Source organism: Ceratotherium simum, chromosome 13, assembly GCF_057802395.1.
Source record: "Ceratotherium simum simum isolate JZ-2026a chromosome 13, ASM5780239v1, whole genome shotgun sequence".
Taxonomy (NCBI): domain Eukaryota; kingdom Metazoa; phylum Chordata; class Mammalia; order Perissodactyla; family Rhinocerotidae; genus Ceratotherium; species Ceratotherium simum.
Window position 1 is genome coordinate 38,672,637 of NC_141912.1, and position 20,090 is coordinate 38,692,726.

General features: G+C 50.6%; 2 protein-coding genes across 6 annotated transcripts in view; one reads left to right on the top strand and one right to left on the bottom strand.

Moving 5' to 3' along the window:
- Positions 1 to 4,074, top strand: part of CMTR1 (cap methyltransferase 1) — a 67,848-nt gene extending 63,774 nt beyond the window's left edge. Inside the window, exons 25-26 of one of the 2 annotated variants that reach the window (XR_015554121.1) lie at positions 1,936 to 2,020; positions 2,976 to 4,074. The gene's annotated coding sequence lies outside the window, so the exon portion shown is untranslated. The remainder of the gene's footprint in view (positions 1 to 1,935; positions 2,021 to 2,975) is intronic. The other variant, XR_015554122.1, reaches the window with a different exon arrangement.
- CCDC167 (coiled-coil domain containing 167) lies at positions 1,363 to 17,206 on the bottom strand. 4 transcript variants are annotated; one of them, XM_087438543.1, is made up of 4 exons: positions 17,084 to 17,206; positions 3,428 to 3,522; positions 3,183 to 3,235; positions 1,363 to 1,712 (listed from the first exon to the last, which is right to left on the bottom strand). In XM_087438543.1, the coding sequence occupies exons 1-4, from the start codon at positions 17,204 to 17,206 to the stop codon at positions 1,609 to 1,611; spliced, it is 375 nt and encodes a 124-aa protein (XP_087294669.1). In that variant the 3' UTR covers positions 1,363 to 1,608. The 4 variants fall into 4 exon arrangements, with proteins under 4 accessions (XP_087294669.1, XP_004424246.1, XP_087294667.1 ...); XM_004424189.3 differs by lacking the exon at positions 17,084 to 17,206 and adding an exon at positions 16,632 to 16,725; XM_087438541.1 differs by lacking the exon at positions 17,084 to 17,206 and adding an exon at positions 16,632 to 16,725 and having other exon boundaries at positions 1,363 to 1,790.
- Between the last annotated feature and the right edge of the window lie 2,884 nt (positions 17,207 to 20,090).

Sequence of the window (20,090 nt, forward strand, 5' to 3'; positions counted from 1 at the left end):
ACAGCTTGGGCTGGAGGTGAAGGGGAGGAAGCTCTACTTGAAGAAGAGGGGAGAAAAGAGGGTTTGTTTAATCAGAGCCTTGTCCAAGCTCAGGCCTCCTGGGGCTGCTCCTTGCTGCTGGAGAGGGAGCCCAAGGAAGAGTTGGGAAATTATGCAGCTCCTGTTAGAAGCAGGGACTGGAGAATGAATGAATGAACCGACAGCCCAGCAGGGCAGGGAGGTACCTTCCCCCTTACATAAATCACACAACTTACTCCATGGTGGCACTGTGACAATCCAGGATCAGTCTGTGTGACTAAAATAACAGAGGTGTCAGACCAATTAGTGTTACTAGACTGGGGGAAGAGAGGGAGGGAGAGATGGTTTTGCGGACCCCTGGCCAGCCTCCCCTCAGTTCCATGCCTGCACTGGGGCTGCACTAGGAGTGGGGGACATGTAGGTGCTGATGGCGCATCCCTGTCTGTTCCAGGCTGGAGTTTCTCCACCAGTTCCACAACTCTGGTGCAGGTTTTCCCCTGGAGCCTGCCTACACTTTGCTTGGCTCCTTCACTCTGGCCCTGAGGGTCCATCCTTTGATGTTTCATAGCCTTAGCTCCCGGGCAACTCCTTTCCTTGTTTTTACTTACTTAATTGGTGTAATCTCAGTCCCCAAGCCCTTCATCCTTTTGGTTGCTCTACTCTGCTCTGTCTTGCCCCAGCCTTCCACTCCCGACTCTCCTGGCCCCTGTGCTGGGAGTAGAGTTGGGGGCGCGCTCAGGGGCAGCGGGTGATGTCTGTGCTGCTCCTGCCTCCCCCTCCCGTTGGCCCCGCCCCTACTGCTTCTGCCTCCAAACCCCACCTGATTTACTGGCCACTGTCACCATAAGTCTGCCTGGTCATTACAGTGACTCTTGCTGGCCACTTGCTCTGCCAGGCCTCACTAGCCCTGCCTGCCTCTTGAGGATGGATTAACTCCTTGCTCCTGTGGGACTGCCACAGGACCACTTCAAGTCAAGTCGCCCTTTGCTGCACAGGCTGCATTTTTTTCTGCCATAATTACAGGCAGTGGCACTGACTGGAGGGCAAGACAGTGTGTTTGGTGGGGGTGGTAGACAGGTGGTGCAATGTGTGCCTCTTGGCCCCAGCAATGCCCAAGCCTTGAACATGGCTCCCAGCATAGTTTTGGCTTGGAAACTGCTTCTCGCTGTCTCCTTATTCCCCACTTAAGCTGGGGGCTCACCTTCACAGCCCCCCTTCTCCCTTCCTTCTGAATTCTAAGCCAAGAGCTTTCCCTTGAACATCTCTTCTTCCTTGATTCCTGATTGCTGCCCCCACCGCCCCCCAGCTGCAGGCAGACCATGACATTTACTCAGCAGACAGGAGCAGCCTGGATGTTCTTTATTGCCTTTTCCTTGGGTTAAGGGAAGAGCCAGCACAAAGTCCTTCTGGAGACTCAGGCCTCATAGCAGGACCAGGAGACAAGAGGGGCTGGGCCGACAGGAAGTCCTGCTCCAGTGCCTGGGTCGGGGAGGAATGCCCCTGTATCTTGGTTTTCTTGTCTTGAAGGGCCTGCTTGGTCGTGATCAGGGGGCTGAGGGGAAGTGTGTGCTGACTGGAGAAATCCCAGGCTCACATGGTCCAGTAGGCATAGACGAGGGTCAGGAGGATGAAGATGGCCACAGAGAGCAACATGTTTTGCCGGTTCTCCTGCCGAAGCAACTTCAACTCCTTCTCTGGGAGGACGCAGGGTGGTAGACAGGTAGTTTGGGCCCATCTGCCTCTGCCTCTCCCACAAATGGGTACACACACTGCTGAGGACAGAGGTGTTCCTTCCCAGCCACTTCCTTATCTGTAAAAATGACTCTGTCCTCCTGCCCAGATCCTTACAACCTTTTGGCCACAGATCCTGGCCCCCAAAAGTCCCAACACTCAATGCTGCTCTCTATTCAAATGCAGTTGGAGTTGAGGATGGAATGTGTGAGGGGGTCACCAAAAAGGACACACCTGAAAGCCAAGCCAGGTGGTGGTGTGGTGTCACCAGGTGAGTCCTCTGACCTGTCACTGGTCATCCTCCTAGGGTGTCTCATCTGGCCTGCTAGAAGCTCTGAGGGCAGCTTGGGACCACCTTGGGCCTGACACTGGAGTAGGTACAGGGTGGGGCCATACCACCAGTGCTTCCAGTCCTGCCCGCTGCTGGATGCCCAGCTAAGTAGGAACTAGGGTTACTAAGAGGAGGCAGTTTGTGCCTATGAGGTAGTCGGGCTTGCCTCTAGAGGAAGCCAGTCCTGCTATTCTGCAGCCACACTATACCCATCCATCCCCTCGTATGACACACAGATGGTTGGTGCTCTGTGAAGGCTAAACTGAGTGGCGATTCTGCGATTTTGTGAGAAAATTGCTAGGCTTCAGGGGGGACTGATGTCCCACCCCTCCTAGTGTGGAGTGGGGAAATACCTGCAAACCAGCTCTGGGCAGTTCAGATGGCCCGTGGCCCAGGCTGGTATGAAGGGATGTGTGTGTGTTTACACTATTGATTTAAACTGGTCCCTCTAGGAGGTTTTCTGCCATCTAGACTGTTCTGGGAATGATTCGTGGCCAGGTCTGGCCCCTCAGGAGTAGAACAGAACAGACAAGTCTGAAGAGCCTCTGCAGATCATTTTCCTCCTAGGCTGGTGGTGGTGGAGGAAGGATGATGGTGGACCCAGCAGCCTCCCTCCAGCTCCAGGCCCTGCCTGGGCTCTACCTGGCTCTGCCCCCAGCGCCCAGAAGGTGGCAGCATTGCTCCATTCACAGTAGTCCTTCACGCACCCTGCACCCAAGTGGGAGGTTCATCCTCCTTCACTCTGGCCCCTACAGCCCCCACTCCCATGGCAGAGTTTTCATGGGAGGGAGTGGAGGTTTGGGAGGAGGGGGCAGGGAGGATAGACCTCCCAAGTCAGGGTGGATGTGGGAGTCTCTTCTGGACCGGGCTACAGCCATACCCTTTCATCCCACAGGGGAAGAACAGACCCACAGGCCTCTCCATCTCCCTTGGAACAAAGGAACAAACCTGCTCTTCTTCCAGGCTGCTGGGCCTACAGTGCGTTCCTGCATCCTCCTGGGGGCTGGATCCCTCCTGAAGAACCTCCCTGATCCCTGGGCATCTGCCCCCTCCTGACCCTGGGACTAGGGAGTGGGGCTGGGAACAGAAGGCCCTTTCTTACCGTAGTTGGCAGCTTTGTTCATCAGGCTGTTCTTCTCCTTCTCCAGAGACCTCCTGTGAGGGGGAAGGAGTTATGGCTCAAGCCCTTTTCCTTCATCCCACCTGAGGGGCAGCTGGCACACCAGAGCAGGTTGGACAAGGCCCAGGTCTCCAGTGACAGGGGCAGGAAGAGGGGGATGGAAGCTCAGGGCCAGGGCCCCAGGATAGATGAGGGGCCGGAGGAGGTTGGGGGGGCAGGAGCATTACCTGGCCTCTGGGCTCAGCTCCGCCCCATGGAGCCTAGAGTTCACAGCCTCCAGGTCTCTCCGACAATGCGACAGCTTTTCCTCCAGCCCATCGATCTGAAACATACAGTACATGGGGCAGATACAGATGGGCAGCAGAGCCTTTCAACTTTCAAAACAGTTGGGATCCTGGGATGGGGAGGAGGGAGCCTTTAGGAGGCTTCTTGGACAGCTCCCCTCCACCCAGCATCATTGTTTTGTTGTTCTCGACCTCTGGGCCCGGCTGGAAACGGCTATGGCTGTTGCTCAGGTTCTCACAGGTGCCCGGACCCTCCAGGCCAAGCACGGGTTGGGGACAGATAGGAGCAGCCCTCAGTCAGCTCTGTCTCCCCAGCACACGCCCCAGTTGGAACACACAACAGGAGCAACCAGAGCTCTGAACATGCAGGCGCCTGCCACGCGGGGGTACCATAGAATGAAACGAGATGCTGCAGCGAGGCTCCGCCTTTCCAAAGCACTCCATCCGTGAGGGACGGGTGATTAGACATCTGGGGGCCAAAAAACAGAGGTATTTTTCGCATTGACACACTTCATCTTAAAGTAGTCTAAGTTGTAAAAAAATATACGTTTTCCCATGAGAATCAATAAAAATTACTGTAAAAAACTGCAGCTCAAAAACACTTCTATTTTTTTTGACTTGGTTCTTGTGCAAAAACATTGCCCATCACCAAGGTAGCTGTAACTTGTGGAGCAGAATAGCTAAGCTCCTGAAAGGCTGGTTGCCAAAGGTATCAGTTTTCCCATTTGTTTTGATTACAGCTTCAGAGATGTGTTCTTGGGGAAATAATTTGAGTTGTGAGAAAATGTTCTGTACAATACTGGACTGGATCATCCAAGTCTGGGTCCTGGTGTCACACGTTTGGCTTTGACAGTTCCTCTGTCTCTCCATGTGTCTCCACGTGTCCGTCTAATCAGCCATCTCTGGGCCTGCTCTGCTTGCACCGCCACCCTGCTGGCGCTGGCAGGAGCCTAGATTTCAGTGGGTGGGAAGGTTCAGAGGACCCTGTGTCCCTCAGAGCAGCTGACTGAATAGTGCCTTGGGTCCCCATAATGCTTGATTTTCCATCTGACTTCACTCATTCTCACCACATCCCTGCGAGGGATGGCAAATATGACCTTTATTTCACGAATGGGAGAACACGTCCCCCAAATGGAATGACATCTGAGGAGTCAAGAGTGGAGTACCCCTCTCCTTATCGGTCTCAGCCAGTTTTCTGCTCCAATCCCTTCTGGAGTAGCCCCTGCAGAGACGGCAATTAATGATCGCAAGTACGAATCCCAGAGTCCCAGGCAGGTGTTCTGGGGCCAGAGTCAGGAGAATTGCACTTCTCTGGGCCTTTTACCCCTCTCCCTGGCCACCACCCATCGCGGCCACTTCTGGGTCAGCCACTTTCCCTCATCCCAATGCCTGGGCCAAATGACACACCATCTATCCCCTTCCCTGCAGCCGCAGCCCACTGCCAACTCCAGCTCTGGAAGCAAGGCCCTGTGGGAGGGAGCAACTGCAGAGCCTTGAGTTAACTGCCTGGTTAATTGTGTCATTTCTCTACTAATGGGCACCAGAAGGAGAACTGTCCTGGCAACAGTCCCAGCCAGGACCTGGGGCCTGTACCTGGGAGGCCAAAGGCTGTCCTGGGACCTGTGCTGTAGGGAAATGAGCGCTGGGGAGCCAGGCTCAGGGAACAGCAACAGCCTGATGCCACCATTAGTGGAGCCGAACTGGGAGGAGCAGGTGCTTCAGGCCCCAATGTGCCCACCCTTCACAACAGCACCCCCAACACACACAGCCCAGCCCCTCAGGACCCTGAGACTCACTGTTTCCACCCCATGGTACAGAAACCACAATCAGGGTACCAAATTCCATGCTGGGTCCCAAACAAAGGCTAATTCTTGAAGCTCTCCCTCCTCCATAAGGCCGCCTCTGCTGCCCTTGGCTGGAGGGGTACTGCCTCCTTCCCCTGGGAAATTAATCAGTCCTTCTCTCACGAGGCTGAGTGCACACTGTGTCATCCCAGCTATGTGTGTCCAAACCTCATCTTCCCAAACTCTGGGAGTCCCTAGGGCAGACATTGTAAACTTGCAGCCCAGGGGTCAAGTCTAGCTCAGATTGGCTCATTCCACTTATGAATGTGACTGCCTAGCCCCTAAGGATGCCTGACTTTGTCACTCCTGTCCTAGAAGGCATGGTGGCCATCATTCTCTTCTTTGTGCCCACTGCAAGGCCTGGCCAGCTGCAGTCTTTGTGTTTGTAGCCATGGAGGAATGGGTAGAGTCGGGTGTGGGGCCGAGGGGCTGAGAACAGATTTAGGCCTCATGTAGCAACTGGAGTCTGAAACACTCCCCTCGTGCCCACAGAAGCTGGAAGAAGCTAGGAGAAGTAACTATACATGCACATAGATTATGTATTTTGTGGATTACCCAATGCAAGCCTTAGTCCTAGGTTAGATTCCTCCCTGTCACCCCTTGGGCCAGACCCTGGTTTGCATTCTGGGGAGGAAGCAAGTTGGGGATTTCTATCCCTAAGCACTTCTGGAAGGCTACCAGGTGCCCAAACAAGTGGTAATTGGCCCAGAGCAAGGCCAGGAACTCATGCTAAGCAAAATCTTTAAATTGAGGTTGGCAAACCACAAGTGGCCAAGCCAATCTGCTGTCATGCCCTGGGCAGGGCCTGTGGAGCTGGCAGTCAGAGGCCTTTATCTGAACAAGCCCAATTTATCTGTAGTTCCACTGAATATCCCCACTTTCATTTACCACTTTTTAATGAGGCTTAAACGGACAAACACAAATCAAGGTTTTAGAGACTCCAGTTCTAACCTCCCTCTATGAATATTTATGTCCTGCTGACAGCTCTCTCTGATTCCTTTCTAAACAGCAAGCTCCCCTTCTTTATAACCCAGCTGCTTGATGTGGGCTGAGTGAGGGGAGGCTGAGACTGTCAGGAGGCTCTTCAGTAGGTCACAAACCCATCCTCAGAAGGTGACTCCGCTGGCAGTCAGACACCCTGCAGCATTTGCTGAAGCAGAAGCCGGCTCCGAGCAGCTATAATAATGGGTGCAGAGAAGGCAGGGAGGGAGGGTCAGGATGCATCTTTTAGTTGTGACTGGGTCAGGAGTGGTGGCTACAGAGCGGCACTGGCTCAGCAAGATGGGCCCAGAGATGGGGGAGAGGACTCAGAAAGGGGGTCTTAAAGGAAGCCCCTAGTTGGATTTTCAGTCAACTCTCAATGACATGCACGTGGATTATGCACTTTGCAGATTCCCCAGTGCAAATATATAGTCCTTGGTTCGCTTTCTCTCTGCCACTAGGCTAAAAGCAATGGAGGACAAGATAGCCAGGACCAGGAGAGAAGACATAGGAGTTAGGACCAGAATAAGGAGACAAATGTCAGGAAGATTCTGGAAGCATAATGGTCAGAGCTGGGCAAGAAGCTGGGAGCCCAAGTGCCCAGAAGACTGCAATTGTGGTTCCTGAAAAGTGTGGTAGTGAGGAGTGTGGGCTGTAATCAGGTGCTCAGCTTGCCGCTCACTTGCCGATATCTAGGTGACTTCCTTAATTCTGTGCGTCAGTTTATACATGTGTAAAACAAAGATGATAATGTTTCATATTTCAGAGAGTTGTTGTGAGGATGATATGAGGCAATACGTGTAAGGTGTTTAGAACAGTGCCTAACACACACAGTAAGAGTTCAATAAGTGCTATCATTATTATCAGAGAAGGTTTTCACTGGATCTTTGGGGAATAAAAAGAAAATTGAGTTAATTTGTGGCGAGAGTAAGAGAAGGAGATAGAAGTGGGGGTATGCAATGGAGAGAAATCTCCATTGGTCACTGGCTGGCAGTGGTGGGCAGGGGAGCCTCTCTGGCTCAGATATGGTCATCCTCTGAGTCTATGGAGGGATTCGGCAGCGGGGGAGGAAGGGAGCTGCAGGATAGACCATCAGAACAGAAACGCCTCTACAGGCCAGCCCATCCAGCTGGCTCAGGACACAGCGTGCTGGGAACCTCGTGATCCTGCAGGGGATGAAGGTTGGTCCAGAACCAGCACCAAATTATAGAGGCTGGGCCTGGTGGAACCTGAGGATGAGGCCTAGAGCAGTGTCCAAGGGCAGACCGGACTCAGGTGTGGTCTAGGCACCAGTGGGCGTCTGAGGATACCTGGAGCAGCAGGAGCCTCGCAGTTGGAGACTGGATTCACCCACACCATAGCTCATAGATGCCTGGCATCTAGCTCAGCTGGGAGCAGGAATGCGAGGTTCTAGGACTAAGGCAGAAAGAGGCCCCATCAAACAGATGGGACCAACTCCAGTGGGAAGAGAAGGTTACACTCTGGAGGCTACGGAGGCTCCCAGGACTCGTGCCCGACAGGCTGGATAGAGGGTCAACTGGCAGAAAGAACGTGGCTGGTCTGAGACTGGCTCAGGCGCTGGGACTCTCCTGGAGCTGTAGGGGGCAGCACTGCTGGTTGTGACTGTCACTGGCAAATGGTTACAGCCAAGGTGGGGACTGAGACAGGGCACTCATTCAGGCACAGTGTGGGGACAGAGAATGGATGCCCCTGATGTACAACAACATGAGAAGTGTCCCTGCATTACGTTTATATTCACAAGACCAAGTGTCTGTTTTTATACAGGGTAAAAGAACATTGTGTCTAAGTCACTGAGATGACAGTCAGCAGGTGAGCATGGCTACAAAGGGACTCAAGGAAGTCAGAAAGATGGTGGTGTGAGCTCCCTACAAGTTAGCTAACTGTGCCCTCTGGCACCTCACACAGAGCTGAGGACCTGGTAGGTGTTGTGTAAACCCATGGGCAAGCGGTTCTGGGGACCGAGAAGTAGGGGGTGAGCATGCAGGATGTCCTGGTGGGAAAGTCTGTTCTTGACCCCAAGACCAGCAGTGGCTAAAACCTGCCCGTGGGGACTGCTGGTCTGAGCCTAGGCAGGGAAGATGCAGAGCATGAGGGAAGAAGGGAGGAGGAAGAGGGAAAAAGAGGTTCACAAGGTAGGGAGTGCGAAGGAGCGTCCAAGTAGGAGGGAGTTAAAGGTCCCAGGGAGGCTCTGGAGACGGGATCCAGGAAGTCTGTACTTTAACAGGAAAGGCCCAGGAGGGATTCCACCATAGTTAAGGATGAAAACTGCTGCCTTTTTATCCAAGCAGACTGGGGAATCGGAGCCTGCTGGGTGGCTTCAAGAGTGGGCAGAGGAGCGGGCTCAGTGACGAGAAGTATAAGACCAAGGATTCTCCACAAAGGTGGGGATGTTTCCTGCAGAAGAATGTGAAGATGTGAAGTCAGCCTGGCAGTCAAGGTTGGCAGAGGCCTAACCCCAGCCAAGCAGGGCCCTCGCTCATGCTGGCAGGTACCAAGGGAAGAGAGGGCTTCTTCATTTCCAGTCTTCAGGGGCAGAGACTCTTCCAGTGGCCTTCCTCGAGGGCCCCTCCCTCAGATGCAGCTCTGAGTGCTGTGTGCTCCATGGTGCTCCGCTAGCAGATCAGCAGCCCTGAGCCAGCTAAGCAGAATCCCCTCTGCCACCTGACTTGGGGAATAACACCTTATTCTCAGAGCTTTAGGGAAGTCTCCCTGGGGTCCTATACGCCATAAAACTACTGTGTTAAGAGAAACTGTAAAATTCGTCTGAAATCCCCATGAGGCATCTTTTCAGGAGTATGGAGCCTCCTGGAATTGAAGCCCCGAATGAGGCCTCTTTGGGGGCAGGGAACATGAGTGCCAGCTCACATACAGATAACTGCCCAGCACACCGGTCAGGTCAGGCCCCTTGAGGGGCCAGCTCCAGGTCTGGCTGCTGCTGCAGGGGCCTCACCTGCAGCTTTTATTCTGCCATCAAGAACGAGCCACAGGCTGTCGCTCTCCTGCTGAAGGTTCTCCTCTTGAAGGTGGCTGAATGGTGCTACCACAAGCATCCTGACAGCCTGGGAGGTGGCTCTCCACTCACTCCCTAAGGAGCCACTGTCTAGGGCCAAACTTTCTTCTGGGAAAGGGCAGAAGGTACCCACGGGGCTTGGCTCTGGGTCACGCAGGCCTCTCTGCTTTCTGGTTTAGGAAGTTGTTTCCAGTCTTGCTGGCCTTGATCTCAGGAGCTGCTGCCTGACGAGTGATAGAAGTTGCTGGAATGGGTTAATCTCAGGAGTCAGGGAGCAGTCATGGGGCATATCCTCCACCTGCCTGGCTAGGTCCTTGCTGGGCACCAAGACCTAATAAAAAGCATGGTGTTGGGGTATCTGAGTCCAACTCAAATCACAGAGTTTCTTGTGTCTGGATGGGACAGCATGAGTCAAAGCAGCCTCCTGAAGCCAAAAGTCCATGCAAAACTAGACCACAACAATCCCAGTAGCAGCCAGCACTTCTGGAGCATGCACTGTGCCAGGCACTGCTCTCAGCGCTTCACACCGATTCACTCCCAGAATGCTCACACTAACCCTGTGAGGTGAGAAGTATTCTCAGTACCCAAGTTTTGCAGATGAGGAAACTCAGGCCATGGAGATGAAGTAATTTGTCCAGGGTCACACAGCCAGTACGTAGGGGAGCTTGCCAGTCCAAGTCTGTGCTATTAGCCACCACCCCACATCGAGAAAGCAGAGACCCACCAGCTCTGAGCCACTCTTAGCCCCTGGGTGCAATCTCCACTCCTATACCCTGGGCTGGGCAGTCTGTGGGCAGCTTCATGTATGCTACCAATGTCTCCATCAACTCTGTGGGGAAGGGACAGTCTCTGTCTTACAGAGGAGCAAGATCCCTGCCTAAGGTCGTGTAATTCGGAGGTGGCAGAATTGGGGTCTAAATCTGGGGTTTTCTGCTTCAGAGCTTATGCTCTTTCTTTCCAACACTTGAAGCTCTTTCTCCAAAATCCCTCATGAAAACATTCATGACAAAGAAGGGTTCTGTGGAACTAAGTCATTCCACATCCTGGTCAAAGCCCATCTAAGCTTGTTGATCTGGCTTCAACAGATGCTCTGCTCTGAATAATCTTGTACAAGGGCTTTGCTTGGTCTCTGTCGCATAACCGATACTCTCCGTGAGGGAAGAACCTGATTGAAATCTGCTTGCTTGGAGACAGGGAGACAGGAGCCGAGTGTCCATGCTCACATTGAAGGCAATTACCTTCCCACTCCCAGCTTTACAAACATCCCAGGCACCCTCCTCCAAATCGCCTAAACTACCAAAGCACCCTCCAAAATTCACAAAATAGACCCAGTTTCTAAAAGGAAAAAGGTGGGCTAGCTGGGCCTGAGAAGCCCTTCTTTCCCCAATGGGTATCAAAGCCTTTTTTTTTTTTTTAATAATTTTATTTATTTTTCCCCCCAAAGCCCCAGTAGATAGTTGTATGTCTGCACATCCTTCTAGTTGCTGTATGTGGGACGCGGCCTCAGCATGGCCGGAGAAGCAGTGCGTTGGTGCACGTCCGGGATCCGAACCCAGGCTGCCAGCAGCGCAGCGTGCGCACTTAACCACTAAGCCACAGGGCCGGCACTAAAGCCTTTCTTTTCACTTGCTAATTCACAGCCCAGAGAGTGGTGTCAGCTGTTTCATCTCCAGCCCCAGCAGCCTGGGAACTGGGTTTCTGGAAATCCACTCGTTTTCACACGTCAGGGAAGCCCCAGGACGTTTATTATAACGGGTAAAGCAGCCAGAATGCCTGCCCAGATGGTCTCTGGCAAGAGCGCTGGGGCTTTCCATCTGGGGCCTTCAGGCCACGTAGCCAAGTCACACGGGGGTCATGGGCCCCGGTTTTCCAGATGACCAGCCTCAAACCCCAAAGGGCTGATTACTCTGACTCCGCTTAAGGGGTGTTTTTCTGTGGGGGCAGAAAACAAACCTCTGCCCACGGCTCCCCAAATCATCAGGCCCCATGAGAAGCTCCTCTCCCGGGCTGAGCAGACGAAGACAGTAAATCTTCCCAGTTTTTAATCAATGACCAATTTTCAGGAAAAGCAGAGAGTCAAGGGGCTTGTCATTTCTCTGGAGAGTCACCCCTGCCCCAGGTCAGGAACATGAGGGGCCCTGCTGAAGCCCAGGCAGGCTCCGAGACATTCAGAGACGCGCTGGCGCGCTGAGCAGCTGTGCGAGTAGAGCCACGTCCGTCCTCGCCTGAAGCCTTCAGCTGTCCCTGGGCCAGAACGTTGTTTGGGGTTTGTTTTCTCTTCTTTCCTCCAATATATATTTTTTGATAAATTAGCAAAAGCTTCTTCATCACTGAAAGGCTCAAAGCACTTTTCAAGAACTGGCATCCACCCCGCACCTTATGAATTCATTAATTAAGATGCTGGCAAACAGCCACTCCACACACGCTGACATCCAGCCACGTTAGGTAATGAGGTTTTAGTCTCCTGACCCCCGTCAAGTGGAGCGGAGCCAGACCCAGGCTGCCGAGAGAAATCACCAGCCCAATGGCGACCTGTCGCTTGCGCCTGGCAGCAGGTGAGGCTCATTTATTGGTCAGTGGCCCTTGAACAGTCTCCACACGCTGTGAGCCTTTCCCCAGCCCCTGGCCGGGCGGCTCCCCAGCAAGGTGGCATCCAATCGCCGGCTCCACTGTGGCCACCTAACCTATGACCGGCAAACCACTCAACTGGGCTCAGATGTCAGGGGTGAAGGTTCAAGTGCCTCCTCCAGCCACTCAAGCCAATTCAGTAAATATTTATTGACGATCCACTAAAGCTGCTTCTCTCCCTTGTCTCAGAAAATTGGTAGTTCCCCTCAGCCTTGTGCACAGCCTGTTCCAGAAGTGAGACTGTCTGCATCCACACTCAGTGCTGCTGCCACCCCATGCCCTCAGGGAGCCGACAGCAGTGGCTGACATTAAACAAATAATCACAAGTGTCCTTTCCTCCGGGTGCTCACCCACCTAGGCCATCTTCTTCCCTCAACCTACCACCTCTCCTTAACCGTCACTCAGCCGGGCCCCTTTTGCTGATAAGGATTCCAGTGAATTTTACATGACTCCCATTAACCTTTATTCCTTATAGCAGATACTATTAGATGGCCAACACATCATCAATTCCCCACCCCTCCTCCTTTGCCTGCCTCCACTATAGAGGCTAGAGAAGCTCAACAGATGCTTTCCCAGCCTCACTGTAGCTAGGGGTGGTCATGACCCAGTTCTAGCCAATGAGATATTCCAGAAGTCAGCTGGGAGACTCCTGGGAAAGCTTATACTTTGCTGATAAAAGGGACAAAGAGTGTTGTAGTTCCTTTCTCCTTCTTCCTGACTTAAGGTTGGATATGATGACTGGAGCTGTGGCAGCTATCTTGTGACTAAAAGGAAACAGCTAAGAGAATGCAGCAATACCAGCCCTGAAATAGCTGAGCTTTTCAACCAATACCAGTAGCCACTTACCTCCAAATTTCTTGTTATGGGAAAATAAGTATACTCCTATTTGCTTAGGTCACTGAGGCCAGTTTTCTGTAACCTGTAGCCAAAAGCTTTCCAAACAGATAGATTTTTGTTCTAGGGACCAGATCTAACCAAGGTATCCCCTTTAAGATGTCAGCTAAGACACTGGGCACATCTGTCAACTTAAAACCAACTGGCTTTTGAAACATCTAAAGACAGCGAGTTGAATGGGCCAGCTGTGAAAGAGAAGTGCAATAACCAAGTAACAGCTCCTTACTATCAGAGATTAAAAAACAAACAAGTTTTACATCAGCCAAAATCCTACCAGTTTAGACTGAAATGCAACTTTTCCCTCAGCCAGAATTCTTCTATCAGTTTAGACTGAAATACAATCTTTCCCTCCTCCCACATAACATTAAAATCAGTACCAGAGCTGGTGATTTCTCATCTGAATTGCAATTCTCTCTTGTTATTCAGAATTAACTCTCAGAAGCTAAAACTCATAGCCAGCTTTTTCCAACTCTGAGATCTCACAAGGTGGCAAATGAGTTGGATAAAAAGGCCTTGAGAGAAGGCACGAGTGGAGGAGGCTAGGAGGTGCTTGGTTGTCCTGGGAGGTGACTGCCCGGTACAGCCGGCCTGAGCCAGCCCTCAGGGTGAGCGCCGCCTGCTCAGTAATTGCTTCATTATAACAAGTGAAGGCTGTTTGCAGGTGCCGAGATCACCCACTTGTGGGGGTTTTATTGCACTCGTCAGATTAACAAACATTTTTGATTAAATCACCACTTCACTGGCTCTGAGCACATGACTTTTAATAAGAGGACAGTATCTACAGCTACTGAGCATCAGTGCACATTCAATACTCAGATCCTCTGGGGGCGATGGAGGAACAAGGTGGAGAGACAGCCAGACGTCAAGATTTTTCTAAGGCGCACAGTTACAGATCTCAAATCTTAGAATATCCAAGCAGAGACCAAGACAGCAAATGTAAATGTCTATATTGGTATTGATAGGGTAAAAAAAAAAAATGGGCAAATGTGACCAGTAAAGGCACTAGGAGAGCACATGCCCCACCAAATTCAAAACGCCTTTAAAACCCATGTCAGCCAAACAAGACATCTGTGATCTGTATTTGACTAGTCAGTGAACATGTAACCCCTGGTGAAGTTCAAGTCTTTCATGTTACGGATGAGGAAACTAAAGTCTAAACAAGAGGGTTGACTTAGCCATGATGGAACTCTGAAAAAAAACTACAAAGGCTACTAATGAGAAAGAGCACTGTTCGTTCATTATCCACCCTGTGCCAGGCACGTGCCACGCATTTCACACATACCATCTCATTCAATCCTCAAAACCACACTGGGAGGTAAGCTGCAATCTGCGGTGGAGACTGCAGGCCACCCACTAAAACACGCTAGCCCCTTCTTCCTCAGTGACAGAGCTGTAGCTGAGCCTGTGGCCTCCTAGCCAATGGGCGCGTTTCCCAGCACCCCCTGGCAGTTAGGTGAGGCCTCACATCTTGGCTCACATCTTTGCCAATGGAAAGTGGGCACTTTGGGCCCAGGACTCTTAAGACAGTTGGTGTGCTTCCTCCACTTTCTCTCTTTCCCTGCCAGTGGACACATCAATGGGGGGTGACCTGGTTTCATTCATGAGGTGACAATAAGGCCCCGAGGATGGCAGAGCCACAAGATGGAAGGAATATGGAAGATAGTCCTGGTACTCTAGACCAAGGGCTGGCAAACGACGGCCTATGGGCCAAATACAGTCTACTGCCTGTTGTTACAAATAAAGTTATATTGGAACACAGCCACACCATTAATTTACATACTGTCTATGGCTACTTTTGTGCTAAGATAGCCTACCTGAGTATAGCTGATTCTCCTTATTCGTGGTAGTTATGTTCTATAAAGCTGCTGCCAACAATGAATTAGCAAATACTGAACTGGGTTAGGTTCCTGCGAGCCTCTGGTCACAAAACTTTTATCAACTGATCGATACAAAACCTTGTTTTTTTTGTGTTTCTGTTTAAAGATACCTTATTTAATATATATTGTTGACTCATTAACCTTGAACTCACAGCCAACAGCACTATAAGTCACCACTGAACAAAGCTTACCTAACACACTTTCTCTGTAAGGCATGTACGGCCTTCCTGTACTTAGGAAAATGAGATAGTACTTCAGCACTACACTTGAGGGCCACTTTAAACAGCAAAATCACCAACATAAAGCACAAAAATGCAAAAAACATGAGACTAAGTAGACCACAAAAAGGACATGTTTATAGTATAAGAGCTGAAACAAGAAGGCAGAGCATTGCCTCGTTCGACCTTAGCTGGATATGCAGGCGTTGGCTTTGAGTTTGTCCGTGAATTACTACAAAGGCGTGGCGATTATCGATTTTGGGGTTACAAATACATGTTAGCAAGTAGGCAAATTCACAAACACAGAATCCATGAATAACGAGGCTCAACTGCAATGTAGTTGCAACACAGACCATACGGCCTACAAAGACTAAAATATTTACTATCAGACCATTTACAGACATCCACCAGTCCCTGCTCTAGCCTGTTAGACAGAAAATATACTTTCTTGTTCTTGAAGCCACTGAATTTTCAGGCTTCTCTGTTATAGCAGCTCATGTGTCCTCATACAGGCTATAAAGTCTCTGCTCTTCTCACTACATAATGCCATCTCATTTTACCATGTGCATTCTTTTAGGAGATTGACATTTCCATCAACCTTTTTTCCTACCAAGTAGGCCAATATTTCTCAAGGGGTGGTATTAAAACCTCCTGCATCAGCACAGGCGTGTGTAGCTTGTTAAAAGTGTAGATTCTTGTTAAAAATGCACACCCAAGTCCTACTGACTTACTCAGGGTGGGGGAGAATCCAACTCTTCATTTTTAACAAGCCTACAAATGATTCTATTCTTACTGCATTCTGAAGTTTGAGAACCACTGAACTGGTAGTAAGCTGAAGACGACTGTTACCCTGTATGCTCTAAGGGAACTGTCACACGGAGACAAGGCGCACTAGGAGGCAAATTGCCCGTGTTTGATTCCCAGCTCCTCCACCGCTCCAACCTGGGCTCTCCTTGAAACCTCGGTTTCCTCATCTGTAAGAATCTCACAGGCTTGTAGTGAGACTTAACTGAGATGCAAATAAAGCAGCATATAGCAGTTGCACCCTATGCACCAATTTTCTTTCCTTTCCATATGCGGTACATTATTTTTAAGCTCTTTGGGAACATCACCATTCCAGATTTCTCTACAAATTCCCACAGGTCCCAAAGTAATTTTCAAGCAAGGAGCTTCAGGACGCCAGAGGAAAAATTTCCCATCTCAGGGGACATTTAAGCCACTAGTAATATACTAACAGTATGGGCTCCCTCACCTTTGGGGGTCCCCTCATCTACAGGTGTCTACCCCTTGAGGGTCCCCCTCACCTCCGAGTACCGCCCCTTTTGGATCTTCTTCATTTACACTTCTCCCCTCAGGGCCTCCTTATTCTCGTGTCCCGTCCTCTTTGGGACTCCCCTTCACCTCCCAGTCCCTTCCCCTATGGAGGTCCCCTCACTTCCCGCTCCCACCTCTGGCGCCCCCTCGGGCTCTCCAACCTTCGGGTCCCCCACCGTGCCCCTCACCTCCGGGTACCACATCGAGCCCTCTCACGAACCTCGCGTCCCTCTCCCAAACCCGCGTCGCCCTCACTTCCTCCCCTCGGCCCCTCCTCCAATCTGCAGCCCGGCCGACCCATTACCTCGCCACGGGGAGAAGGCAACTAACCATATGGCCACCTCCCACCTCTCCCCTCACCTCTAGAGCGACACCCAGATTCTCCCGCTTCTTTTTAGTCATGTTACTTGCCGGGATCCCCCAGTCATTATTGGACTCTCCCACTGGTGGCACCACGCATGCGCAAATACTCGTGCTTCTCCCTCATTGGCCACCGAGGCGGCGGGAGGTGGGGTTACTGATGGTCGCCATCTTGGTGAGGGGCGTGGCTAGCTTAGACCGGCCATGTTTATGAGGGGCAACCGGTAGTTTGAGGCTTCAGCTTAGGGGTGGGGAGAGAATAGCTGGATTGGTCTAGGGGGAACAATGACCCGCCCAAGGGGTGGGGCTGGCCCTTTCTTTACTAATTCAAAGCCACTTTACAACACTGAGAGTCTTTTTTTTACCCCATGTTCTGTGCCCTTCATCCTTTTAGTGACCACCCTGCCCAGTTTGAGGCCAATCCCCACCCCAACATTCAAATTCTGCCCAACCTTCAAGGCCCATCCTGAAGGACTGTTCCTCCGGGAAGCCCCACCTTTAGCCCCTTGGCCCTTTGGGATCTGATAATGACCTTCTATTGTTATTCCTCCGTTTTCTCTTGTGTTCTTACTCATTTTTCTTGTTTTATTGTAAGAACAGCCTACAAACATCACAGAAAACTTCTAAATGAAAAGCAGAATCTGTTATCAGACCGCTCTTAACGCGGTTCCTGTGTTTGTTTCTGTGTATTCCCTTCCAGGCTTGGTCTCAGACATAGTATCTCATCCTGTTGTAATCTGTTATACTGTACATTATAGACCCAGCTCTTCGAAATGTTTTGACTGTGACGCCCTGATAAAAAATATTATTCTGTATCATGGCCCAGTTACCCATATAATGGAAACCAAAGTTTCCTGATACAAACACCTTTAACTACCTATGATGCACTCTGATATTTTCTATTCTAGTCTATTTCATCAAAAAAAAAAAAGTTGGTGGTCGGAGACCTATTAAGTTTATTTCATGACCTGTTAATGGATATTGAACTACAATTTGAAAAACACTGTCATAGACATTTTCCCATGTCTTTGAAGTCATCATTTGTGATGGCTGTATATGCCACCGAGTGAATACATCCCATTCTTGTATTGGAAATTATTTTATTGGACATTTCATCCAAATAATGCTAAAGCAAACCTCTTTGCATACATAGCTCTGTCCTTCTGAATTCTTTTGTTAAGATAAATTCATACAAGTGGAACTGTTGGGTCAAAGAGTATGAGACCAGAATCAAAGCTCCTTATTTTCTGACCAGTTATCTCTCCGTTGGAGCCTGTGTTTCTGTGTGTGAATATTAACCCCGACTCAGTATTTGGGGGAAAAAAATGCTTTCAGATCTGTGTTCTCTTCTTGATAGAGTCATTGAATGATGGAGCTGGAGGGGACCTGAGATATCATCTCGCCTGGCCACCTGGCTGAGGCCCACAGAGGGAAAGTGCAGTAAATTCTGTCTCAACAGGAAGCAGGCCGTTGAGCAGTTGTTTAGTGCAGTTCTCAGTTTAACACCCAGCACAGGAAAAACTTACTCAAGATCATTGTCCATCAACTGTCAACCAACAGCATTTATTGTCAGAACACTCTTCGTAGCATTGGTTCCAATCCCAGAAAAACCAGACTCTGTGCTTCCCAATTATCACAAGGCATGGGCCCAGAGGAGGTGAGAAGAGGAGGAAAAACATTGTGTTCTTTTCAAAGTGGCTCCGTCTGCGTTTGTTTGGCACCGAGAAAAAGCTACGGAGATCTGGATGCGCCTCATGTTGGTCCCTCGTCTCTCTCCTCCATTACCCCCTGAAATGATGGGCGAGCTGTCGTCCTTCTCCTGGAAGAGACTTGGATTTTCCAAACTAAACCTTGTCCCATGGTTCTTATAATGCAACGAATGCTTGAAATGGGGCTGGAATGAGAGCCTACGAGGATTGTAGTGAAAGAAGGGGCTTTCAGAGTGAGACTGACCTGAATTCCAATCCCAGTCACTTAGCAGCAGTGTGATTGGGGCATGATACTTAAGCTCGCTGAGCCTCCCTTTCCATGTCTGTAAAACAAGTTTGTTGGGCCAGGCTTGCAGGGTCATCGTGAGAATTACTAAGTGGTGTGTGCTGTGGCTTGTGAGTGACCAGGAGAGCTCAGCGGACTGATGCACTTGCTGCGAGCTTTTCATTATAGGATTTCACTTAGCAATTGTTGCCATTTGTACTTTTTGTTATTATTTTGATATTGGTTTCTATCAGTTTTGACACTATCGTAAAGTATCTGTAGTTAGGAGTTTTGAGCAAATACTTGCATTATTTCCTGCTACCAAGGGTGCCTAGTTCACTGCAAAAGGCACCCCCAACACACAAGCATCTCTCCGTAGAGAGGAGACCCTCTCTCCACCTCTCTACTCGTCCTTCCAGCTGAGACCATCATCAAATCATGGGTTTCGTGTGCAGACAGTGGTGACCCCCCGTGGTGTCAGAGAGGCTGAAAGAGCCCCAGGTAAGCCACTTTCATCCCCCTGGTACATACAAAGACCAGCTTTGATTCCCACAGGGGCTGTTTGCTGAGCCTAATGCAGCTTGGCCTGGCTTCATGCTGGAAATTCTGCCCACACACAGATGGATTACTGTGGGCTGTCTGTCTGTCTGTCTTTGTTCTCCAGTGAGCTGTGGTTCTGAACTGGCTATTTGGGAGTTTTAGAGCTAAGTGTTTAAGGGAAATAGAGCACTGCATTGGCACACGGGAGAACTGGGTTTGTTCCCAGCTAGGCCAGGCTCTCGCTGCATGACCTTGGGCAGGTCAAGCTTCCTCTTTGGTTCTCCATTTCCAAGTCTGTGAAATGGGCACTGGCGGGGGTGGAACTAGACTGCTTAGACACCCTAGAATTCTGTTTTTAATGACCTTGTTATTTGTAAAGTGCCCAGATGTAAGGCACCCTCGTTGGCTGTAAGGTAGACATATAAAATAAGAACCAATCATTACCCTCAAGATATCTTCAGTCTAGTTAGAGAGACAGACTGACGACAGGAAATAGTGAATGCCAGACATCATACAATTAAATGCCAGCTGTCTGGTACTTACTGTTGATGCATTAGGAGCTCAGAAAAGAGAGAATGCTGTGGGTATTGGGGGCGGCTCTATGGAGGCTATGGGTCCTGGAGGATAGACAAGATTGGGTTAGGTGAAGAACAGAGCGAAGGTACCCCAGGTGGGAACCCAGGGGGCTTCCTGTGCCTACAGGGGGCACCCTTTTCAACTTTGCGCAAAAGCACTGCATAGGCTCGCCACAGCCCTGGCTTATCGGTCACGGAGACCCCTGGGTCCATTCTTCTCTCCCTTGTCCCATCCTGGGCTTGCCTGACCTGTGGGGCCCAGACCTGGACCCCCACCATTGCCCCGAGGGCACCTCAGAGCAGGAGTGAGGGAGAATGGAATTGTTCACCATCAGAAGCATTTCAGGCAGGAAATGAAGAATTTCGTAGG